The 27,372-nt window shown below is 39.2% G+C and overlaps 1 protein-coding gene across 1 annotated transcript; it reads right to left on the reverse strand.

Moving 5' to 3' along the window:
- Positions 1–525: 525 nt before the first annotated feature.
- Positions 526–26,510, reverse strand: LOC126366525 (epoxide hydrolase 3-like). Its single transcript, XM_050009667.1, has 6 exons — positions 26,247–26,510; positions 8,183–8,307; positions 7,043–7,155; positions 4,144–4,312; positions 2,467–2,618; positions 526–1,931 (listed from the first exon to the last, which is right to left on the reverse strand). The coding sequence occupies exons 1-6, from the start codon at positions 26,445–26,447 to the stop codon at positions 1,663–1,665; spliced, it is 1,029 nt and encodes a 342-aa protein (XP_049865624.1). The 5' UTR covers positions 26,448–26,510; the 3' UTR covers positions 526–1,662.
- Positions 26,511–27,372: the final 862 nt, after the last annotated feature.

Below are 27,372 nucleotides of genomic sequence, written 5' to 3' on the forward strand. Positions count from 1 at the left end.
GGCTATAAAGACATCAAAAAGGATACGAAATCTATGTGGAGGCCAAAGCTTGCTATCTAGCTCTTACTCTTTACACTAGCATCTGAGTAAAAAAGATAACAGACAAGGTTTCATAACCTATGTATGTTTTCTATTTAGTGAGATTATACTGCATGACCTTGAGGAGCCATATTTTCATTGTGACAGCACGTAATGTCGTGACATTCCTTGTTTTTCTTGCAAGTTTTGAATATAAACGAGCATCAATGCGTATTCTTCACCGTGACATATTGTCACGACTTTAACGTAAAATGATATTTCGAATTCTTTCGTTAGCTCGGTAAACTAACATCCTGACATCACAAAAAGTACTTGTCTGTAAAATGACCAGTGAATTAAAATGCGTTATCAGACAAAATATGCACTACTAGTTGTGGAGTTGCGGAAATTGCCCGGGGCATTCTATCATTGCTTGACCTGGTAATTCAATTACCTACTTCTATTTAATCTTAATTCATGACATAGGTTTTCAATGAGACACAGTGATCATACAAAAGGTTTATTCAGGTGAAACATCAAATGCAAAGAAACTTAATAGTAGGTACGCAGTTTTCTAACAAAATAAACTAGATCCACACAATTACCTTCTAATTATATAATACTCATGTAGGGCTTATTATAATTTCGTGGGCCACTAGCTAGGTATAGTTACGAATATTTTTTAAACATTATTTGTGTCGTTGTTATCATCAAATCATCATTCTCATTTCCCTAGCGGTATCCCGTTCTTGACGGGGTTGGGTTACCTACCTTTGGTTGGTTGTTGATTATCATTATCAAATAATTTAACATGTAAAATCTTAGCACCAATTCGAATAACTAGTATGACTAATCAACTTTAATTACAACTAGCATTCTGCCCGCGACTCCTTCAACGTGGACTTAATAGGTTATGAAATATAATAATCACGAATAATATTTATTACTTGGGTAACCTTTCTACCGGTGAAATAATTTTCATTTTTTTTTTGTCTTTATTTTATTTGGGTAGCTTACAGCCTTTTTTACAAAATGAATACTTAAAAATACAAACAAATGCCAATGAAAAGCTACCACAAGTGAAAGTTCAGTTCAGTTGTTCCAGGGATTAACTTCACACAAACAAACTTACAAATGTAACCTCTTTAGAATATACACACATATAGCAGGGGTATAGTATACTTATATGTTACGGCTAATACCCAAAGTGCGGCTACACCTAGTTATAGCCGGTTAGAACTAGGTGTAGCCACTTACTCTTGGTTAAACCTAGTATGAGCCGATTGTTTTCGGGTAAAACTAGGTCTAGCCTTCATCATACCGGCTACAACTAGGTCCAGCCATTGCCTGTTGGATAAAACTAGGTCTATCCGATATCATTCCGGCTAGAACTAGGTCCAGACAATCCCTGTTGGATAAAACTTAGATGCGTGTCCCGCCAAGCCTTCCGCCCCGCGCCCGCGTCACATCTAGCGGAAACATACTTCGGATATTAGCCGTAACATATACAGCCACTCCTCGCCAGCTACCCTTTAGAATACATTGTTGAAATTAATATACTTAAGTAGTTATATAAGTGTAGTAAATAATCACAATGAAGTTAAACAATAGGAATATACAAGGTTAATGCTGTAAAATTTAATCTTAAAGATTATTCTTCGCGAGAAAGTCTCTAATCAGCTGATTGACTTTCGCCGGTTCCTGTTGTTGGCAAAAATGTCCGCAGTCTTTTAGAATCGTGGTCTCTATGCACTCGTACTCGTTTTTCATTCGGTCGTGTAGGGTGGCGTTTAGATAGAAGTCATTTTCCGGATGGATTGCTAAGAATGGAATCTTGGCGCTTGATCGAGGCTTCTCTGGCAAGGTGTATTCGAAGTTCGCGCGATAATAGTTGACTGGGGGTGTCATGGTGTCTAGAAAATAAATACAGTGGGTAAGGTACAGTCATTGACTTCGTATCTTCTTCTTATCGTGTGGATAGTGAGGTGGAATACCAACCTCATCAACCCTAAAGTCAGGGTTATTATTGAGCCGCCAAAGGCCCCTAACATGACTCATATAACGACTACATACTTACATCAGTAAGTAATAACCGGGACCGGCTTAACTTGTCTTCCGAAGCACGGATCATCTTACTTTCGGACAATCAGGTGATCAGCCTGTAATGTCCTAACCAAACTAGGGATCTCAAAGTTATTTTTGTGATATGTCCCCACCGGGATTTGAACCCGGGACTTCCGGATCGTGAGCCCAACGCTCAACCACTGAATGACGGAGGCCATTATTGACTTGTGTGTCAATGGGTACAGTTATGTTATTACGCGTAGATTTCTCATCACACGCCCTCCGCAGTTTAGAATCGTTTTACTTCTTAAAATCAGATGTGGGAAACGAAAAAGGATCGTTCAAATAAATGTTCTAGGGCAAGCGTAGGAAAGTACAACTCACGTTGTTTTCCGAACCAATACTTGTAGGCCTCAACGTCCTGTTGTGTGACGCTGTCGCAGCCTGCTCTCAGCAACGTCTTGTCAAACACACTCATATTGTTCATCTGCATCATTTTCTCCGCTAACGCAGGTGCTTGGAACATGAACACGTACCTAAAAAGAAATAGTAAGTTTTCCAATTGTCTTCTACTAAGTAGGTATTTGTACTTAACTTCCTGCGTCAGATTTTAGCTTCCAGATCCGAGAGTACAATTAAGATCCTATCTCAGTAGCGTAACATAAGCTGACGACTACATTGCAATTGGGGTAGTCAGATGTACAATATAAACCATCGCAACGTGAAGTAATTACCCACACCAGTTAATAAACATTGGTACAAATAAAAAAAAAGGCTCAAGAGCCGTAATAGCTTTTTGAAGGCTGTCGAACCGGCTGAGTGTGAGGCTTCCCAAGCCAGATGCAGTCTTTGGCGCAGGACGGCGACGCTACCTACTCCATTTGTCCCCCTCTCGGAGAACCTTCCACCGGGTTATGAGCTGACCAGGCCGACCTGGAAATCTTTAAATAGACTCCGCACACAGGTTGGCCGAAGTAAAGATAACCTGTCCAGGTGGGTTTTCTCATCGGGTCGGATCTGAGCTGCGTGTGTCGTGTTACGCCACAGACTATGGCTCATCAGATAACTTGCCCCGCGTGCCCTGATACCTGCACGCGAGAGGGGCTGATGAATGCCACCGAGGATGCTGTTCGAGTGGCGGAATACTGGGCTGAAGAAATCTAATGCCATCGAAACGACAAGAAGAAGAAGAAGAAGGTACAAATCCGGTAACGGGGTTCGAACTGGCACTCCCCGATGGGAAGTAATCCAGTGCAGTACGCTACACCGCATCCACTGGTGTAGAACACCAACAAAATGTATGCAGTTATATAAAGGGTATAAAGGGGACTTCGCCTGGTTGCGAAACCAATTTGTTGCTGGCAACCGAATCCCGAATATTTTCCCCTTAGTAGCGCAACCATAGTGTCCTGGCAAGACTGTTCCTTAGGCTATCGAAAGGCGTTGGTGGCATACATTAATTAGGTATATTATAGCTCAATTAAAAACAGTAGTATTACCCTCCCGGTACGGGCACTGGATAAAAAAACCTTACGTATTTTGGCAAACACAGAGAACCGGAAGCGTTCCCAGTGTAAGTTTTCCGATGTCCCAATATCCATATCACAATAGCTATGACAGTATCTGACTATCAGTGAGTTGCTCAATCGTCTGTTAGCTAATCAACCGTCATCTTTTAACTGTCTATTAAATGTAATGGTGACGACAGCGAGGACGTTCTACTATAAGCTAGTCAAAGTTGTCGTAGACATTTTTTTTCTTCGGAAATCGCGAGAGGAAATAGTTGCTTGCACCAGTAGCTCTACGGTTGCTATGATGTGTAATATCAAAATATCTCAGGTGTCTTAAGACAAAAAATACAAAACTAAACTAATACTGTTAAATCTAATTGGCGTTTGAACAACTCAAAAATATCAAAAATACGGACCTTCGTGTAGTACATACATAAACAACCTATATACGTCCTACTGCAGCAGTAGGACCAGCAGCTGGGCACAGGCCTCCCCTCAGTCAACCGGAGGGACCCTTCGTGTAGTGTTATTTAGTATTTCATACCCTTACCATGACTTCTTCCTCTGCTCAGGATTGTTCCATATCTCTTCACAGAAAGCTTCCCGGGAACAGCCAGCCAGTATAGCCAACCCACTGACCATGTCAGGGTACACATCTCGGAAACGACAGGCCACGAGACTGCCCCAATCATGAGCCACTATTATGCACTTCTCCCTACCTGAAAATTAACAAAAAAATATGTTATAGAATCGCATTTGATAAGTGATCATTTTATAAGTTCTTTAAGGTACGTCTCATTACTATTAGGCACAGATTATTTATAATACATTACTATACACCTCTGCCTACCCCTTTGGGGATACAGGCGCGGCAGGCGCACCTACCCCTCGCAGATGCTAGTTACCTTGTTCACGATTTGTGGCCTACCCAAACTAATGAATATATACGAGTTGTGATCTTGGAATGTTATGTATAAGTTTAAATATGCAGAATAATTTGCCGAGATGTTCCATCCGGACCTCTGGATTTACAGATTCAAAATTTTAAAGCTATCCAAAAAAGGCATTTTTGGATCTTCTGCGTTCATAAGCAACTCATCGTACTATCTATAAATAATTCATTATTTATATATTGCTTACTTACATAGTTACGAAACGTTATAAAAAGTATTTCATGCGATTAAACTATTAAAAAATGAGGTGGCAACAGCAAGTGTAGTGCGAAATTTCTAAAGAAACGAAAGTGGATACCTTACGTCTCTCTTGGAGCATGTGGCGTGTCGATTGTTACCTATTACAAGCCTTAGTTACAACAATAGTAAATGGCAGAAAAACGCGATACTTATCGTTAGCTAGTAGGTAAGTTATTTACAAAATTAAAGCAAACGAACACTCTTATATACCGACCTACCTACATAAAGATTACCAGCACTGCATGCGTTGATGTCTTTTATATGAAGATTTACATAATTTTGGACAAATACATACATTAACGTGAGGGTGAAACAGAGCCAACAGTAACTAGGTATACGTATAGTAGAGTCAATATAGGTTATTATAAAGTTAGTGATTATTTAGAAGATATGAATGCATGGGATTAACTGTCTGAGAACTGATATTAGGCAGCTAAATTACTTAATTGTATATCAATATTTTATGTTTATTTTTATTTTTTTTTAAAGAACGTCTAGGGCCCTGTGCCGAGATTTTTCTTGCAGCTTCTTTTCCCCGGCTATACAGGTTGTGAGAAGTGCAGTAGTTTTAGGCGGATGAGACGTTCGTTATGTAAAAATTGACGATTCAAAGTGTAACTATGTTACCTACTGAATAAAGATATTTTTGAATTTTGAATTTGAATAAAGCAAAAGATTTCTAACTTCTTATTTGCCAGGGACAAGTGCATTTTTTTCTTTGGACGATCGAAGTCCGTTTTGCTCTATGTGTACTAATGTATATCGATAAATTATAATCTACCGAAAAATAATACGTTAAATTGTAAGCAATATGATACGATTCATAATTATTCGACAGTTCACAATCTCGCGAGATTCAAATCGATAGATTATAATCTAACGTTATTTACAATTTTACGGTGACATATACATTCTTGGAAAATCTGAAGTAAAACCCCTCAACGACTCGACTAGTAGTAACTATTACCTAATCTGTCAGTGACTATACTGTCGACTTAGGTAGGTAAGTACTTCGGCCGTTCTTAGACAGCAATTTACACCATTCATTAAACGTGCTTGTAAAATTATAAAAGAGTTACCAGCCTGACAGTTTTATCCAAGATTTACTAGATATTTATTAGCTAGTTGTAAAATTTAATCACCGTTAAACGATTAAGCTCGCACACGCGTTCATTCAGTAAATTTATTGTTTGCAGGAATATTGAATACGAAACGTTTATAGTGGAAATTGCCCGAAAGTAAGATGATCCGTGCTTCGGAAGGCACGTTAAGCCGTTGGTCTCGGTTACTACTTACTGAGGTAAGTAAGTAGTCGTTACATGAGCCGTGTCAGGGGCTTTTGGCGGCTCAATAGTAACCCTGACACCAGGGTTGATGAGGTTAGTATCCCACCTCACAACCCACACAATAGAAGAAGAAGAAGTGGAAATTGCTTGTTTACTTCTTGGTATTGAGGTTTATATCTTACAATGTGTGGTGATGGTTACCTTACCACATCGTATTATAACCAGCCTATTGCAATCAAAACACATAGGTATTATTCTAACACCCGTACTCGTATTATGGCCGTTGATTAGACAATGCAAAAATAAAAAACAATTGAATATTTTTTTTCTTTTTTGCCTATAAATGGCCAATTTATCGAAGTTCTTTCGACTCTTCCTCTGTCTTCATTTGAGACGACCTCAAGACCTTCCTTGAACTCAGCTCAAAACCGGTATTCTTAGAAGACCCCTCAAACACGTGTTTGGCATGACGTCATTATTTGCGTATTATTATGTTGGCAGTATGATAGGCTCGACTCCATCGAGTAAAGTCTTCAAGTTGAGGACGTAAATGTCAACTTGAAATACTGCTGAGGCCCAGTCGAGTGGAGGATGAATAGAGTGAACTTCTTTTCTACCTTTCCCCAATTTACTAGTACCCCCCTGCACATCACACATCATCAGCGTGAGGAGCTCGGTGGCGCAGCGGTAAACGCGGTCTGCGATTGTTGAAGTTAAGCAACTTTCGCAAAGGCCGGTCATAGGATGGGTGACCACAAAAAAAAAGTTTTCATCTCGAGCTCCTCCGTGCTTCGGAAGGCACGTTAAGCTGTTGGTCCCGGCTGCATTAACAGTCGTTAGTAACCACCAATCCGCACTAGGCCCGCGTGGCGGTTTAAGGCCCGATCTCCCTATCCATCCATAGGGAAGGCCCGTGCCCCAGCGGTGGGGACGTTAATGGGCTGATGATGTGACCCCCCTGCAAACTTACCTAAATGTTTCACAAGGTCCCTGACATCGTCTATCAGCAGTTGCAGTTTGTACGATGAGACTCCATCAGGTCTTTCCGAATCACCGTAGCCTCTCATGTCGAAAGCTACGCACCTGAAACCAAAGTTAATATTACCTACATACTCGTGCGTAACGGCCTATGTGTTGTGCTAAGTATACCTGTATACTTAGTAATATCGTAACGAATACTGAAGGCGATGATTCAGATCATGATTCTGAGTTAATATCAAGTTAAATTTTCCGTCGCAAAATTCATGTCTTTTTATAAAATATTTTAAATTCTATAAGTACTTTTGCAACGGAAAATTCCATATGATATCATCTCAGAATTGTGGTCTGAATTATCCCTTAGAGTTTTCGTTACGATGTCCCTAACACCGTGTATAAATTCATCATCTTGTTAAATTGACTGATCTCAGCTACTGGCTGACCCAATCTGACCACATACCTATCGTTTGCTACGCCATAATTGATAAGATACAATTGTCTAGACGGTCAATAAAATTTAAGTAAGTACTTTATAATAGGTTATTTCTTGATACTATGAAACATTGTTATTATTGGGACATTATCGAAATCACTCTGTGAGACTGTCCTGTGTTTTGTTTGTTTGGACTTTTCAGGCTTGAATCACCTGATTGTCTGGAAAAGTAAGATGATTCCGTGCTTCGGAGGGCACGTTAAGCTGTTAGTCCCGGCTATTAGCCGTAAAAACACCTCCACCAACCCGCAGTGGAGTGCAGCGTGGTAGAGTATGCTCAATTCGCCTCCCGGTTCATTGAGGACAGGCCTGTGCCCAGCAGTGGGACGTATATAGGCTGCTTAAGTTATGTATTATGATAGATACCGCAGTAACCTATTTATAAGTAAATTCACATGTCGACTTGCTCTTTCTAATAACATAAGCTCACGACTATATATCCCAATTGGAGTAGTCAGAGGACATCCCACACCTCACCGAGCTTTCTGTTAGGTCAATAGTGAGCAGTATCGCCGTATATAATGGTCGAGCCAACTGTGATAGTGAACTTTCTAATAAGCAGCATGAAACTTCTCGTTTTTGGCCACGCATGATGCAAAGAACCCGATATTTCGGCTCATATTTCTTTCTTCTACTTGCCAGTAATCCTTCTGGAACTCTACGATCTGATGGCGCCAGGAGTACCACAGCTCTGGGAAGCCATGGATGAAGATCATCAGCGGTTTGGACGGGTCGCCGCTCTCCACATAGTGCAGTTTTATGTTCTAGAAAGAAAAAATAACTTTTGGTAAGTGATCTATTTACCGCTTGCTTGTACAGTCGCGGTCGTAAGTTGATGAACATAATAATATGGCTACTTTGTGATTAATTATACCTACTTGCTAAGTGTCAACCTAACTAACACTGTGATAAACAATGGTACAGGTAAGTAGGTATTTTATTAATTTCTCTTCCGATCGTATGGCAGAAAAGTATTCTACTTAATTCTAAAGACTCATTCATACGAAAGACGACATCAAATAAGTACCTAAGTAGGTATTAATTACTCAATTAATTCATACTTTTATCTGAGAGATATTTTCAGTATTTTTTTACTTCGGCTTCGGTTCGGTACTCTACAGTTCGGAGGTATGTGACCTAACCTGTATTGGGCTGGTTTTCCCTTCGCGGGTTGGAAGGTCAGAGAGGCAGTAGCTTCTGTAAAAAACCAGACCTATCAAATCTTCAGGTTAGGTAAGCGAACCCTGTGAAAAACGGGTTAATGCTAGGGAGGTGATGATTAGGTAATACTTTACAATGTATCTAACATAGTCACTTTGTTGCAAATTCAGTTGATTACTTTGGACGTGGTACAATCATGTAGATGATCTTGATATTATTATTATTAGACGTAGATATAATTATGTACATAAGTAATTGTTTCTGTTTATTATAGCTCAATTAACTTAAGCCCCCGAAGCATGGTGCTCGCGTGATGCTATGCCTAATAAGCCTATCGTATTATAATATCTCTAGTCATGAATAATTGATCTATTCATCAATATATCAATAATAAAAGCAGCTACGTTTTAGTATAATCATTAAAAAACAAGAAAGTTGAATATCAGCGTGACTTCACACTTTTTGAAAAAATCCGGCCAAGGGCACATTACAAGTTAGAACATTAGATTAATGATGCAAAATTCTGAACTTGACTATAGTCCGGTCAACTGCGTAAAAACCCAAGTACACAAAACCTTTGGCCTTTGAGAAGTTTCATTAAGGAACCCTAAAATTAAAAGGCCTCTTTAGAACAATTCACCTAAAAAGCAATATTTCTGTTTGACATCTGCGCATATAAGGGTAAGTGCGCAATGTCAGCAAATGTCAAATAGCAATATTGCTTTCTTAGATGAATCGCTTCAATGTGGCCTCTTTAACTTCCCTGTACTTATTAGAGTTGAATGTAGATACCTTAATAAAAAGTTATAAACAGTTAACACGTTACACGTGTTACGATGTGGGCAGAGTTGGTAAGTAACTTAGAATAGGTAGGTACCTACTCAACCAAATATCTCCGAGGTCAAAAAACCTAGGCCTACTCGTGTGAAGAGGATTACTTTTTATTCATGCGTTTTTTTATGATTATCTTTGTATGGTAGGTAAGCATAGATATAGGTACTCTGATCACGTGAAAGCACGTTTCGATTGTGGGTGCGTAGGAGACACGTTGACCTCCAATCCGGAAGCAGTACAATACAATACAAATATACTTTATTGCACCAAAATAAAAAGAAATAATAACAAAAAGTCTCTTAACTAAGTACATGGCAAATGGCGGCCTTATCGCTAAAAGCGATTTCTTCCAGACAACCATAAGGTCAGGAAAACATGTAAAAAAATACAAGCAAAATGCAGTTCCCGGGTGAGAGCCTTCAGCGCTCCCCATTTGTCCGGGTACCTTATCCCCCCCCTCCAACCCTATTCACCCGCTCCACCCCTGCCCATCACTACGTTTAGTATGTTGTTTAAAACACCATTCCCTACAACTATGCCAAAATTCGCTATAACACGAATTACTTCCTCTATTTATCCTTAATTGCGTGGACTATATAACATGTCTTTTTCTAAGTTATGGCGGACATGTGTTTGTATGGTAACTTACAGTTGTAATTATTAAATAAACAAATAAATAATAATAACGTGTTTCACAGGGTTTGTGCCCGGTTAATGGCAATAGCCTCCTCATGGTGTAGTGGTATAAGCATAGTATAGATAGCTATGTCATGTAATCTTTGATTATGATCTAATAAATGATCAATCGTATGCAAGCATTCGGTGGTTTCACTCATATCCCCGAACTCCCTCCGTACATGGTGACCCTGCCAGGATACCAATACTTAATACTAAATGGATGAGCGAGACTGAAACATAGCTGGCGAGGAGTAGGTGCATATACTATACACTGCCTACCCCTTTGCGGATACAGAATTTGACGTTTGTGGACTCTGATCCTTGAGTATCATATATGCAAGTGCGGTTTCTCTTTGCATTACATGTAGATGAGCACTCATTCATAACAGCCTCCGTGGTCTAGTGGTAAGAGCGTTAGGCTCACGATCTGGAGGTCCGGGTTCGATTCCCACTTTGTGAGAATGTCCTTTGTTTGGTAAGGACTTTTCAGGCTTGAATCACCTGATTGTCCGCAAAAGTAAGTTGATTCCGTGCTTCGGAGGGCACGTTAAGCCGTTGGTCCCGGCTAATAGCCGTAAAAACACCTCCACCAACCCGCAGTGGAGCAGCGTGGTGGAGTATGCTCCATACCCTCTCCGGTTGATTGAGAGGAGGCCTGTGCCCAGCACTCATTGTTGTATTGTAAGTGAATTTGTGACTAGCCAATTGCAGTACTGTTGGTATTCTAACTAGGTAAGTAGGTACGTATAATAATGTAACTGGAGTCAGTGAAGCTTGAATCACGGTCGTTAAGCCCAGGCGTTTGGCATGACAAGGTAGTTAATTGATTTTGATTGTTAATTAACAATTTAACTACTTGGTCTAAATAAGGGCCTTTGGCGGCTCAGTAATAACCGTGATACCAGGGTTGCTGAGGTTGGGTTGCTACTTCACCTCATAATCCACACGATAGAAGAAGAGAATATTACAAAGTCCAGCCAGCTAGGACACCAACTAGCGCAACAACTGCCATCTGTCTGCAAAAGAACACATGGTGGAGTGTTTTCACTACTACTACGTCTACTGCTAAATTTTCCTGTACCCCAAGGTTGCCTGGAAGAAATTGCTGCATGAGCAATAAGGCCGCCTGTTGTGCCTTTCTGTATCTGTTGTCTTATTTCTGTATCTTGTGTCCATTGTGCTAAATAAAGTGATTTATTTATTTATGCTACGTTAAATAATGCTGTAAGCTCCCCGAATAAAATAAAAAATAAAATAAAATAAGAGGAATAAGTACCTACTTTCAATTAGTAACTAAATCTTTTACGATAGCCTATATACACCTTCGCAAACCCTAAGATGAGAAATTTGATTTAAGATGAATATGGGAAAATACATTAGAGATAGTCATTATTTTTAATGAACCCATAGAAAGGAAACGTTATACCTATTACATAATTACTTTCCTGGTAATTTATTTACCTATTGACAATGTATCTACTTCCCGTAATCGTGCCTTACTTGTTACCACATTATTACTGAACCTTACCATTACACTTAAAAAACCCACAAAGCAAATTCTCTGAATGTAATAAATTGTATGACGTCCACAGATTTTTTCGCTCACGTCGAAATAAACAATCAGAATCACCTGACAAAGAAGCGGTTCTTATACCGACAACGGCCTCCGTGTTCCAGTGGTAGTTAGGCTCACGATCCGGAGGCCCCGGGTTCGAATCCCGGTGGGGGCATATCACAAAAATCACTTTGTGATCCCTAGTTTGGTTAGGACATTACAGGCTGATCACCTGATTGTCCGAAAGTAAGATGATCCGTGCCTCGGAAGGCACGTTAACCCGTTGGTCCCGGTTATTATTTACTGATGTAAGTAGTCGTTATATGAGTCATGTCAGGGGCCTTTGGCGGATCAATAGTAACCCTGACACCAGTACTATTGATGAGGTTGGTAATCCACCTCTCAACCCACACGAGAGAAGAAGACTATGACCTACCTACTTGTGTCATTGGAAATATCATTTTTGAAGGGCGGGATTAAGTGTATTATATAAAGAATGTTTGTTTTAATAACACTCACCCGAAATTAGGGAAACTCACAAAGAGAAAATTAAATCGAAAAAAATCTGACTCGGACGGGACTTGACCCCGGGACTTGACTTGGACCCGCAGCTCTTGTCAAGAAAAAGTTGGTATGGACTGGAGGAGGACCCGGTGGGTAATGGCACGCTGGTCCCGGCTTGACAAGAACTGCGGCTTCAAGTCCCGTTCGAGGCTGAATATTTTTCGATATAATTTTCTCTTTGTGGGTGTATACAAGTACTTAATTTACAGGTACTTTACAGCATAAATACTAAAGCTACCTAAGATTGAAGGTTCTGTAAAAAATCTGTTGTACATAGGCCACATTTGTATGTGACATAATCACAATACCAATGGCCCCGATTCCTGCAGACACCGCCTAATTTTATTTTAAGTTATATCCGTCATTTTCATATCCGTCGAAAAGGAAAGGGACGGATGATTCACAGCTCTTAATTTTAGGAAGAATGAGTAAATGAATGAATAACCCGGGCGAATCAAAAAGGTACGTCGCTGGTATGCAATCCGTTTGACGTGCTGTCTACTTAACTGTGTCGGGTTATTGACTGATGTAAAATTTTTAGACGGTTGGTTTAGATTTGTGCTTAAAATTGACGTGTGTTCCATAAATTTTATGCTTGTCGATTACCCGTCCCTTTCCTTTTCGGCGGATAAGAAAATGACAGATATAACTTAAAATAAAATTAGATGGTAGTTACAAGTATTAACACCAATATGTACTTAACGTCCTTGCTTAGCCAAGTTTACAGGACACCCAGCAATTTTCACCTCATTGTGATCATCCAGGCTACATTCCTCAAAAACAATATAGATGGTGCTGTAAACATTTTCCTCCATTTAATCTTCTAATTTCATGGATAACAGACGAATTGCATCTTTCATCTTTGTATTCGGGTATAAATGATGATTATTTAATGTTACACCCAAGCACAATTACATCTTCTACCCATTATCATTCAAAATAAAGAGAAGCAATTTGGGTAGCAACATAATTCTATACATATCTACTTAATGTGATCCAAATGTCAAGCAACAATTATTTTCATGTATGCTTCTGCCATTACATTATAATGTATCCCAGTGATTATCACGTTCAAAACTGGACAGCGCCATCTAAATTATTTTTGGGGAACATTATATGGAAAATACCTCATTGCGCCAAGTTTTACATGACAAACGGCCTATTTAGCATCATTCACATGACGATGTTTAACAACTACTTATATGTAGATGTCATATGTAGCGGTACACTTTAAAAGTAAGTATGTAAGTACTTAAGTAATTACATAAGCAGCTGCCGTACGCCTATGTCATAAATACGAGCTAGATTAAGAAGATTGCGTGACTGTACTTGACATGAAAAGACACTTTACAGGCGATGCAATGGCTGCTAATACCACCTACCTCCTTACGTTACCTATATCTCTTTAAAACCCTAGAGTACGTTGTATTATTCCTAATTCTATGCCTAGAGTTGAGTATGTGAGCGTTTGTCCCACTTTAGGATGCATTTACAACAAGTAATTTTATGGACAAAAGTTGCAGAATTATTATTTATACATTTATTGTTACAAAACATTGTTTTAAACATTATTAATATGACGTCGTAAAACCCCAAGAGGGTTTCTCCCGACACCATGCCCATAACACGTATTAACGTTGTATTTGTATTGTGACTTACATCGAAATCGCCCGCCCAATATAGACCGCCAAAGACCGTGAATGTATGTTCGTATAGCTTTCTAAACAGTTAGGTACCTAAGTATTCTTATGTTTTCCTCAATAACATAACTAAGACACGACTTATATCTTGACTAAACAATAAGTAGTAAGTAAGAAGGAAGTCTACAAACGTGCAAGTTGCAAGCGACGACGTAACAATAACAGCAACGAACGCCAAGCGGCTGCATAAAGACACATGCACATAATCCGGTAGGTATAGTAGATTCAATTATTTATTTTTATTTGGTAAATTCAGACAGGATACACGTAGCAAGTATCTCAAGGAATAGAGAAAATATAGACATAATATAAAGAGTAAACTGGCCCGTTATACCAGTGACAACGGTTTACCCGGATTCAACCATTACATTAAAACGAAGACTTTCTTCATCTTTTCAGAGAATATTATGAACACGGCCTCAGACAAAATTACTGACCACGATATGCGCAAACGCGCACGGACACCCTACATCGCGTGCATGCGCATTGTTTTACTCTCGTAAATATTCACGTGATATAACATGGTTTCAGTACTTTCAGTGGCGGTTCTAGGTAAATAATCAGTTAGTAAGTAAGTAAACACGTCTGTCTATGTATGACCAGAAACAGAAGAAAAGCTTTGAGGTAGGTACTTATTATCACGGGCGTACGTCGGACCCGAAGTTATTATTTATCCCGGGAATATTGTACCGAATTAGTGTGCGTCAAGCTAGCGGCCTCAAAAAAAAAATGGGCACGAAAAAATAATTTGACCATACCAAAAAATAGTACTCTTATTGAAAAAAATAGTACCTGTTGTAAAAAAATTAGTACCATCACGGTTCTGGATTTATAGCCATGTTTTATTGCACTTGTTAGCTTGACGGTGAGCGAAATTTGGCGAGAGTTAACGACAAGGTCTTTCGCTTTGATTTAAACGCCAAAAAATAGTACCGAAATAGTACTCACCCCCTGCAAAATACCGAAAGTAGTACTTCAACGGTTCCAAAGTTATAAAGGCAGTTCTTTGATCCCGCTAGCTTGACGTTTTGAAAATACCTATTATCTGGGGAACGCTTGCATACTTCAGTATGTAACTAATGTCAATAAACTCGTATGAAATAGTACTCCCTACCATCATAATTTTGATCCGATTCTCTTTGTAGAAATGTTAAAAAATCATCATAACCTATGCCATACATTTGTTGTTGATACAGTCACGTAGACAATTACATAACCTCACAATTTATTCGTAAGTATTGCCATTTTGGAGGTCTACCCTACCATTTCTTTGCACTTCAGAGTGCTGCTATTACAAAAAAATCCTATTGCATACACCCATATGCACTAATTTTAATAGAAAATGGCTGCCTGGGTCTAGTTCTTATCGAAAACAATCTGTGATTTTAATACATCATAATACATTTTTAATCTGCTGTTTTATTTTATAATTTATACCTTCATGTTGAATTTGTTACGGATCGAAGTGTTTGTTAATAAACAATTTGCAGTATTTGTAGAATAACTCAAAGAGTTTCAACAATGATATTACTTTCATCTGACAACCCTGGCACTTCACCAATTTTTACCCAAAAATGGGGAAAAATACTGAAATCTGACAACATTCTTGACCATGTGTAATAATTTTGTTCGCGACTGTACTTGTCTTGATAAATGTATGACATAGGTTATAATGACTTTTTGACATATTTCTACAAAGAGAATCAGGTCCAAATTATGATGGTGGGGAGTACTATTTCATACGAGTTTATTGACATTAGTTACAAACTGAAGTATGCAAGCATTCCCCAGATAATAGGTATTTTCAAAACGTCAAGCTAGCGGGATCAAAGAACTGCCTTTATAACTTTGGAACCGTTGAAGTACTACTTTCGGTATTTTGCAGGGGGTGAGTACTATTTCGGTACTATTTTTTGGCGTTTAAATCAAAGCGAAAGACCTTGTCGTTAACTCTCGCCAAATTTCGCTCACCGTCAAGCTAGCAAGTGCAATAAAACATGGCTATAAATCCAGAACCGTGATGGTACTAATTTTTTTACAACAGGTACTATTTTTTTCAATAAGAGTACTATTTTTTGGTATGGTCAAATTATTTTTTCGTGCCCATTTTTTTTTTGAGGCCGCTAGCTTGACGCACACCCGAATTATGGCGTTGACAGCGAGTCCGCGAACGTCGATTCCCCCCTAGAGTCTTTTTATAGTAGCACGACGTCGCGTCTGTCAATTGTTTGGGTAAGTATACAGCGTAAATACTAAGCTACCTAAGATTAAAGATTCTGTAAAAAAAACTATTGTAGGCTCCAGCTCGCATGTGACCTAGTCACAATAGCAGTATGTGCTTAACGTCCTTTCTTAGCCAATTTTACAGGACACCCAGCAATTTTCACCTCATTGTGACTTTCCAGGGTACGTTCCTCAAAATGGCGCTGTAAAGAATTGACAGATCAATTGTTTGTACAATTCACCTACTTACTTAAATTAAATAATTTGAATGAAATAATTGGCAATAATTTGCGTACATAACGGGTAAGTCATATAACCTACGTCCCATACATTGGGCACAGGCCTCCGCTCAATCGAGGAGTGTAGCATAAATATTACCACGCTACCCCATACCGCTTTAGTAGCGGGGTCTAGCACCAGCTAGCACCAACTGCTACCAAGCAGTGATGTGCCGTTCCCGGAAATGTTCCCATGCTGCACTATCCCGCTATATTACTTAATATTCAATATCTCCTATACTTAAAGGTTGCCTGGAAGAGATTACTACTTAGCAATAAGGCCGCCTATTGTACTAATTCTATTTCTCTTTTGTTTTGTATTTTGTTTTTTCCTGTTTGTGCAATAAAGTATTTGTTATTTTCCCATAAGTGGGAATGTTCCCGTTGTAAAAACTGTAATAAGCAGTAAAGACACTGGCTGTTTTTCTTTTTCAAATTCTTCTTTCTTGTACTCTGGTCTTATCAATAAATCAATCAACAATACTTTATTGCACAACGACATATACAAAGGACATAAACATACGAATAAAAACATAAGTACAATAGGCGGCCTTATTGCTCAATAGCAGTCTTAAATGCCTGAAGGTTATGAAAGAAAGCTATTTTTACGCCTTTTACTACCGGGAACGTTACCAAAACGGGAACATTCGCAGGGACGCCACATCACCGGCTGGTAGCCAACCCATTAGCGAAATCTAAAAACAATTCAAGCAATGTCTGCAAGGCTCTTTGGTAAATATACATTTACCATAACTACCATTTAACGTACAGCATATATAAACAAAGGCTTTCTAAACAAATAAAACAGTAGATTCATTTCCCGATTGTTGAGTCATACTGATATTTCTAGAGATTTTCTACACAACAAACTATTTATTTACTCACTGACTACAGTAACGAAAGTCTATATTTATCATCCATACCTACCTATCTTATTTTGTCTCCATGGTATGCTGTATAAGGGAATAATAAACTATTACTAACATGATAGCCATGATAATAATGAATTCATCCTACGTGGTTAGCATATACCTAGGTACTTAGGACAATCATGCGCAATTTATCTTCCATTCAAATGACTTATCGCATAAGTTAAACAATTTAAAGTAGTGAACCTACTTAAGGTCTACTTAGGTATCTACCTATAAACGGCTCAGTGCATGCTGGAGAAGAAACAAAAGAACGATACAGCTGCTTCTTCTCAGCGATAAATCATGGTTCAAAGCGTACGGTCACGAGTACTTTTATTTTAGGTGCTTATTTTTTTAATTTGCCTATGTATCTATTTTATCTTCTTGTTGTTTACCTTTAAGTTTGTTAATACGCTTCAATATAGAAATAAATGTTTTCCTTCTTTCTTTCAAATTCGACAAAAAACACTTCTTCAGAAATATATTTCATTGCGTCTACTTTCAGCCATTGTCTTCGGTCATGGCAGGTACTTACACCTACCTATCCTGAGTATGTTTGTCCACATAAATAATCTAGAACTTTCTCACCCGGAGCTATGGCCTCGTATATCTCAAGAGAACTGGTTGTTGTTGATTATCATACCTACCTACCTTATAAGCTTGTCTCCTCTCTGATCAAGCTACTCTACATTCGTCTTCATCGCCAGTGTAGAGTTTTACAATGAGGGAATTTTCAGGCCACATTCCTCAAAGAAAAAACGTGCTGTATAACTTTGGCGGGAGAATTACCTATTTTCTCATTACTCGAGTACATAAATGGCAGACGCATAAATAAAAGTAAATGTTGCTTGATATTTCGATCTCATTTGTATAAATTATCTTGTTAAGTATCTACCTATATTGCTTCGCTTCATTTTGCGCAGAATAATAATGATTGGCGTTAGGCTCACGATCTGGAGGTCCGGGTTCGATTCCCGATGGGGACATTGTCGAAATCACTTTGTCACTTTGTCCTTTGTTTGGTAAGGCTTGAATCACCTGATTGTCCGAAAAAGTAAGTTGATTCCGTGCTTCGGAGGGCACGTTAAGCCGTTGGTCCCGGCTATTAGCCGTAAATCACCTCCACCAACCCGCAGTGGAGCAGCGTGGTGGAGTATGCTCCATACCCTCTCCGGTTGATTGAGAGGAGGCCTGTGCCCAGCAGTGGGACGTATATAGGCTATTTATGTATGTATGTAATAATGATTGGAAGACATGCTGGGTGTAATAACAAAGGTAAAAGATGCATGTCTGGAATCCATGAAATTAGAAGGTTAAACAAAGACAACGTTATACAGCGCCATCTATATGCTTATTAGGGAACGTGGCTTGGAAAGTCCCTCAATGCCCTACTCTCAGATCTCTCTCCATGCATTAAAATCTACAGAGGGATAGTCGGCTTGTAACATGATCGATTATGGGCGATTGGCTGATCAACTTTCACCATTTATCATATCTCTGAGGACTTCGTATCAAAAGTACTTACACGCAAGTGGTCTTCTGATTACTAAAGAAAATCCTGATTTACTCCCATAGAATTCGCTTTGTTGCTCATAAAAGTGATGTAATATTGAGTGGCTGTATACACAAAATATGTACTTACTAGGTATTTCAATTAACATGAAATTTAGAACGTGCTGATGGGTGGTTATCCTCAAAGATATCTTCTGCAAGTAGTATAATTAATTACAACCGTTCTGCCGATAACAAGCCCGTGGTAGCTTAATTAGTGGCTGAAAACGCAAGTATTGCAAACCGAAACTCGCGACCATCTCACATTGCGCCCATAAAGACGACTGGGAATTTCGTTTTGAAACAGCACATGTTATACACTACATACTCTGTTCGGTTGATTAAATTATAACGTGACTTGTTGTAGACTTCTCTCGGGTAGCACTACTTGACCGGATGGGGAGCCCTGAGGGCTCTCTCACTCGGTACATGTGAACGTGATAAAATTTTGTCACGGTCATTTTTATTTTATTTATTATGGACTAATTTTATCGATTCTGACGATATAATCTTGTCGTTTTGTCGATTGGTGCTAATATGTTAACCCGTCAAATTACGAACAAAATCACGTGTTATGCATGTAAGGGGAAAAAACTTATCTATGATAGCGCGACAGAGCAACATCATGAACATCACAAGTATCAAGATCAAGTAGTAAGATCGTCCTGCTGCCCACCCATTATATTAAAAAAGATGGCCACAAAGGATGAAACTATGCTTCAAATATTATCCTAATAAGATAATAATCGTGGATGGACTCAGATGTTTAATTGATTGAAACTGAGGCTAAACTTGGAGTTGGATAATTTTATCACCTTGCGCATGTTAGCTCTGCTGGTGGTGGGCAACAGAATGTTTAAAATAAGGTCCGTGACCAATAATGTATTGTGTAAAGTTAGTAGTACTTATTAAATACCAATGAGGCAACACCTTTCTAGTACTGATGCCGACCCTAAGCCTCGGGTGCAGTGGTATTGCAATATTGCGCGAAAACTGCACGAATGCACGTTCCGCTTTCTGGCTCTACCTCTTCCGTAAGTTAACAAACACTCGCCCGTTTCTCGAATCCCTCTGGCGGATTTGGTTACGGATTGCTGATTATGGATTACAGGTTACCGTTTGCTGGAGATTATAGATCACAAGTTATGGACTTCAAATTACAAATATATCTTTTAGATTACGAATTATACTACCTGTTTGACTTTGGTCTATTGATTATGGATTACAGATTACTTGATTTTAGATTGCAACTGTCTACGAAGCCCGAGGCACGTGGTGAATCAACAGGTAGATGCCTATCCGGGTTTTGGAATAGATTGTAGATTTCTAGAGCTTTCTAAGAAAATGAATCGCATAACGAGTTGTTGTTAAACGCACTTTCCTTGGCTATTCTATAAATGTAACACGGACTGTCTGATTTAGCGCACCTAACTGTTACTTTAAAGGTCTCGATAATCTCGATTTCTAGTCCCGACTTGGCATTTTAGACCTGGTTTGATATACTTTCCTCGAGCAGTAGATATTAGGTATAGCTACCTACATAACAGGAAAGTGGCGAAGAAAAATGTCTACACTGCCGAAATGTTGAGCAATTAATGCTGCTATGCTGTTCATTGATAAGCACTTGTGAACGGGGGACCGTTTAGGCAGTCCCGAATGCTTTTTAATTTGCCTGGAAAATTTTAAAGTCCAGGTAAAAGGGTAATTCTTAAATAGTTTGCAGAGAACCCAAAAAAAATTAAAATATGTTTTTATGAGTTTTTATGATGCAAATCAAAAGTTTATGTCAAAAGCATATTTTGGATGCATATGGACAAGCTTAATACCCTCAGGACTATTAAAAAACAAGGGTAGAAAAACACGGTTGTGACATTTGTGCCTCGGTCGTGACATCACTAAACATGGCTGTGACACAACATGACATGGATGTGACTGTTTTGCATTTTTCATTGTAACTGTTGCTGTTATTTTTTTTGTCATCTTAGTTTTTTGTCTCAATTGATTGGAACAATTAGGCAGTAAGCAAACACTGAATTGGTTTAATCAAAAGTATTTATTTGGCAATCTTCTTTCTGATTATGTGATACTTAACTAAATCACAATAATTGAGATCGCGTCGATTTGGAAACAAAAACCTTTATACTTATTGTACATTTGCCGCAGATGGCATTATCTACTTGGCCGGACAAATGGGGAGCGCTGAAGGCTCTCACCCGGTACAACGTTTAAGGCAACAGGCCTGAGGGTGCCCAGTTGGGCGGGGTCAGTATCGGGGGTGCCCACCTCGGCTCAGAGCGTCGTGTGAGAAAAAAATATTTGAAAGAGTTAATCGATCCTAGAGGGTCGATAGCGATAAGCGCTGATTGAGGGAAGTCGTCGACCACGCCTTGATGTCGCGAGCTGATTGGCTGCCTCTATGGCCCGAGTAAGCGGATCGTCGGGATCGTATATTACGTCCTTCGGACGCCGATACTTTTCATGAGGTCATGATCGGACGGATGCAAGTCGTGTAGATTTTCACCTTATTCCTAAGGGACAATTTACTACGCTTGTTAAGGAGACAATGAAGACTGCCCATTACAAACGCGGCGCGATCGCGCACACGTTTGATATGGGCCTTAAAAGTAAGACTTCTATTTAAGACTACGCCGAGATATTTGACTTACTCCTCCCAAGGGATCGGCTTTCCAAACATCTTGATGACTTTAAGTTGACGGCGTGACCGTGGCGTGTTATAATAGCTTTTTGAAAAGTACACCGCTGCACTTTTCTCCGGGTTTACCTCGATTCTCCATTTGCGAAACCACTTGCCCAAGGCATTGGCCGCGCGTTGGAGAATTCCGGTCATCAAAACTTGATCACGGCACGAAGAATAGATGGCTATATCATCCGCAAATAAAGCTAGTTAGGTGTTAGGGGATTTGGGAATGTCACTAGTATACAATGAAAATAGTAAAGGGGAGAGGACGGAGCCTTGTGGGACTCCGCCATGTATCGGGTGCGGTGACGAGAGCGACCCTTCCACGCGGTAGCGAAAGGTTCGATTTGAGAGGAAGTCTCGTATGATGTGCACGAGACGGTTTGGCACTCCCAGTGAATAAAGCTTGTAGATCAAGCCGTTGTGCCAGACTTTGTCATACGCTTTCGCCACATCGAAGAAGAGCGCTCCCGTAGCGACAAGTTTTTTAAGTTTAACCTACTAGAGATATGTTCAATAATACGGTGTACTTGTTGAACGCAGGAGTGTTTGGTTCTAAAACCAAACTGCTCTAGTGGAATAAGACTATTGGATTCGGCGTAGTCCCGTAATCTAGCAAATATGAGCCGCTCATAAATCTTCCCCATGGTATTGAGGAGACTTATGGGGCGGTAACTCGAAGGTTCGTTTTTAGGTTTCCCAGGCTTTGGTATACCAATTACAATTGCTTCTTTCCACTGCTGTGGAAAGACGGAGTTGATCATGGCGACGTTGAATATTGCCGTTAGTAAACAGATGAGGGGAGCACCGAAGTTTTTAAGGACACGATTCGTGATACCGTCTGAGCCAGAGGCTTTTCGGGTATGAAGATTTTTAATGATATGTAGTACCTCTTCCTTAGTGACCTGTGGAAGAGAAGGATCGGTGGGAGGTACAGAAGCCCTACGCTGAACTTCAGAGTTCACCGTCGAGCGGTGCCTACGATCGATAGGGAGAGTGCTGGGCGAACATTGGGCTTCGAGACTGTCGGCAAGGCATTCGGCTTTTTTATCATCGTCAAAAGCGGGGGGTTGGTTAGGCCTATTGAGAGGTAAAACCGTATCCTTTTGAAGAGACCTAGACAGCTGCCAGATGGCCTGGTGGTGGAGCTCAATGCCGCTCAAAAGGTTTCTCCCACCGATTCTGTCGCATGTCATTAATACGTTTTCTTACAGTAGAGAAAGAGAGAGAGAGAGAGACGCAAATGACGGCGACATTCCTCGGTGCGATTGGAATCATATACGCGGGTGGCTGCGTTTTTCTCCGTTGGCAGATCACGGATATCGGTAGGCAGTTTCCAGCGATATGGTCTTCCATCTCCGGAACCTGTTTTGAAGTTTCGTTCAAAACTGACCTCACGTGATCCGTGAGGGAGTTAATAGCTGTCGAGGCCTCCTCTAAGGAGGTTATTTGTACTGGGAACTTCAGGGCCAAGATCGTTGCTATTCCAGGTAAAGACCGTGTTTCCTGATATCACGCTATGATACTTCTTCTTAGTAAATTTAGCGTAGCAAGGGGTATCAGGGTTGTCGTTATTTATACTAACAATTTGACCTACAAATATTTCTCCTTGAACTCAGTGAGTTTCGTTCCAATCCCGAAATCCACTTCCGTAACAATACCATACAACCGCCTAAAAAACCCCTGCCTAGTGTGGCTATGAATAAATTCCTTCCAAATATCTTGGAAGAGGCCCTTGCCCAGTACTGGGATCTATATGGACTAGTAAAGTAAGTACTCGTATGTAAGCATATCAAACAATAATATAATTTATAAATAAAAGCAACAAAACCCACTAAATTATTGAAATAAAAAAGAATGTCACGATCATGCATTATATGTCACAACCATGTGTTTAAAATGTCTACGGCTGTGACATTTTTATCATTACATGGTCGTGACAATTTGAAACGTGTTCGATATAACCCAAAAGCTATCCACGATACTGCAAATCTTAAGTAATTATTTTAAACTACACTGTATGACGTGCATATTATATTTCAAACAATAGTGTAACACTGATACTTAAGTTTAAAACTCTAACACGGCGTTGACGAGTTAAGGTTGTCCTTTTTTTAAAATGTAAAAGCAGATTGATTTTATACTGGTCTCAACGCTCTTAGCCATTTGCAGTACTGACAAGAACATATTGTTGCCGTTCTAAAAAAACTTAGAAAGGGTTGCCAATGTCACAGATTTATTTCTACAGAGTATTGTAATTTTAAAGAGTCGCACACGGTTGTGACACAAAAACTGCTCACAAAATGTATGTTGTTCAAAATCATAAATAGTGTGCATTATTTATATATTTTTTAAACAGTCTTATAGAACAAAGGTTCCTCTTGCATAGTTATTGTAATATTTCGCAAAATAACATGCCACATCTTCAGAAAAAATCATTTTATCTGCAATTCTGGCAATCTCACACGACACGTTCCGTGACATTTATGACTTCTAATTTTTTTAAATATAATATCTAATAATTTTATGGCAAAAATTATATCCGGACACGATACTAGAAGTAATTACCTAAGTAAAATAATTCAGGGGTCAGTGATTTTCCTAAAAAACATATACAATTCTTACAACTCACAAAAAAAAACGTAAGAATAAGAATCACCCAAAAGTGAAAGTGCTTTCCATTTTTGTAGGAACTAACGACTAAAACTTACAACTCGACGAATTTTATTTTATTTTAGACAGGACATGTGTGACCCCACATACGAGGTCATTATACTTATGTTCAATACAGACTGACTAACGTGTGCGTAACATGTGATAAGGACTACATATAAGATGGTTCGTGCTTCGGAAGGCACGTTAAGCCTTTGGTCCCGGTTACTACTTACTGATGTAAGTAAGTAGTCGTTAGATGAGTCACGTCAATATAGTAACCCGTCAGGGTTGATAGGTTAGTACTCCTACCTCACAACCCACACGATAGAAGCAGAAGAAGGACTCCATATAGATATAGACATCTTCGTTCATCGATAACTGTACTTTGTGTCGCTCCATCTTAGGCCTCGTCAATGCCTTCGGGCAAGTCTGGAGCCAAAAGCAAACCCATCAAAGGTAAAAAAACTCGAGTGAAGAGAAAATGTATTCACTTCTTATAGATAAGTATTTTTTTTAAATCGAATGTGCTTTCACGTGTCTTTAAACTATTTATTATGTTATTCAATTGCATTAGTGCAAACCTAAACGTTTTATCTTCTTATTTGTATATTCCTATTTTGTAAAGTAGGTACTTAACCCTGAGACAAAAACTTCTGTTACTGACTCGGAATTCGTTGAACTTTCCTGTTCACGTTATAGTAGTTTGGTAGGTAAGTACTTACCTACGTATTACATCACAGCATCGAGTCAAGACAGCGACGGATAATCTACTACAGCTTTCAGGAAGTAATGAGAACGATGGATTAATTAATTTGTAAATTATTTATGAATGACTATAAAGAACACTATTTAATATGGGTACTAGGTATTTACATAAACATACGGCCTCTGTGCTCCAGTGGTTGAGCGTTGGACTCACGATCCGGAGGCCCCGGGTTTGAATCCCGGTGGGAACATATCACAAAAACATTTCCTGATCCCTAGTTTGGTTAGGACATTACAGGCTAATCACCTGATTGTCCGAAAGTAAGATGATCCGTGCTTCGGAAGACACGTTAAGCCGTTGGTCCCGGTTACTATTTAAGTAAGTGAGTAATCGTTACATGAACCATGTCAGGGGCCTTTGGCGGCTTAATCATAACCCTGACACCAGGGTTGATGAGGCTGGTATTCCAGCTCACAACACACTCGATAAGAAGTCTTAATTCGATAAGAATTCTTATATAGGTAATATGGCTCATCCACCATTAGATAGGTAGGTACGTATCAGCGATTATATTTCAATGAAGATAATTTTACAACAGCTGCGGTAAGAATTAGATCTGTCAAATTAGGTAAGTATGCAAGCTAGTGTTGTGACGATCATTAGCATAGTGACATATCAGTCGATATTAGGTCGATCGATTCTTTTCTATCTAACAGTACCCATAATAAAAAAGTTATGCCTTATTATATTAGTGAAGTTAATAAGTTTCAATTTCAAGCCCCATATTAGAAATGAATCACACAGTTGAACAAAGTCGGCTGCAGTGTTTGCCCCATCTAATCAATTGAGTATGTTGACACCACGTCAGTCTAAGTACCTAATTATAGTTTTCTCCGAGTACCAAGTTGCTACGGTTTATAGAAAACAAAGTATTTATTTCATACTGAGAATATTATAAACTTATCTACCTATGTATCTCAAAAAAATCCTGGACACCCTCAAGTAGCAGAGCAGCGCTATCATCGTTTGTCGAGTTTATATGATAAGGTCTCATCATCTAGGAGCAATCTACAAATACCTCTTACTTATCTTCCCTTTTAATAGGTACTTTAAACATCGAAAGAAGTGATTGACGAGAAAACCCTTTTATAAGTTTCCGCACCAAAATAAACAATAACTATGTACTTACATTGACTTTAGTATATTTGTGAACTCCATACTTCGGGTCTGTGAGGCAAGTCGGTGGTTCTAACTTCAGCTTCAGCGCCCAAGGGTTTGAGAAGGGGTTTTTCAGGTAGGTGGTAACGAACATCACTAGGACGAGAATACTATAGTATATGGTAAGTAGGAGGCTGACGAACCAGCGATGCATGTAGGTAGCGACACTCATTTTGTGAAGCGTGTTGCCCACGCGACGGTACACGCACGACTGAGTCTAGTCCTATCCGCAACACCAATAAAGTCTCAGCCCACTAGATAGAGTAAATACCTACTAGTGAACAGGATACCGACCACGCTGTAGTAAAACTAGTACCCGACTAGTGGAAGCTATGTCTCATTTTGAGCAACTCCATTCATAGTGCCCAAATTCCGTCATCGTCGTAGGTAAGTCCGTTATCACAGGGTCACGGTCATTTCACATGCCTCAAATGGCATTGAAACATAAAGAACGACACGTGAAATAAATAAAACCAGTTGGTAAACAACAATAATTAAAATTTTATTCATTTTGCAACACCAAAAGTAATAACTAGTTCTAACTAGTTCGATAGAGACGGCGTTCGATAGTTTATATAAAGATATGTGCTGTAATCATTATAACACGCTAGACAATCTCTATTACATTACCTACTCTAGACACATGACGATAAAATTGGAATAAATAGGTAAGATAAGAAGATTTGTAAAGAGGGGAAATGATAAAGGAAGGCCTATAAAAACAATAATCCAATAATAATGTAGGCCTATTTTCTAACTTTTGGCAGCTTCGGTGGACCTCAATGCTGTCAAAGTTACAAAATAGGTCCATTGGATTACAGTACCTAAGTAAGTAGTAACTAGGTAAGTCACAATCTATTCCAGAACAAACTTTGTAACACTAGCAACACCTAGAAATATCAGTAATAAAAAGAGTGCGTAATAAATTTGCACATCTATAAAATCTATCAAGCGAAAACTACGTGATAATGATACTTCACGAGCTGATCAAATTGATGCTAAGTATTAGGAAACAATGTATGTTTGTAGCAAACAAATTACATAAATTGCAAGCATTAAACTTCGTGGAATGAGTAAACACTCAATTAGACGTACAC

The sequence above is a fragment of the Pectinophora gossypiella genome, chromosome 4 (genome assembly GCF_024362695.1).
Source record: "Pectinophora gossypiella chromosome 4, ilPecGoss1.1, whole genome shotgun sequence".
NCBI classification, from domain to species: domain Eukaryota; kingdom Metazoa; phylum Arthropoda; class Insecta; order Lepidoptera; family Gelechiidae; genus Pectinophora; species Pectinophora gossypiella.

What these genes read in the sequence shown, in the direction of transcription:
- LOC126366525 (XM_050009667.1), bottom strand. Translation starts at nt 26,447, where the DNA reads ATGAGTGTCGCTACCTACATGCATCGCTGGTTCGTCAGCCTCCTACTT. An exon ending in ACAAATATACTAAAGTCAAT is followed by an intron (nt 8,308 to 26,246) that starts GTAAGTACATAG and finishes TTTTCTTTCTAG; the next exon opens with AACATAAAACTGCACTATGT. An exon ending in GGACCTTGTGAAACATTTAG is followed by an intron (nt 4,313 to 7,042) that starts GTAAGTTTGCAG and finishes GTTAATTTTCAG; the next exon opens with GTAGGGAGAAGTGCATAATA.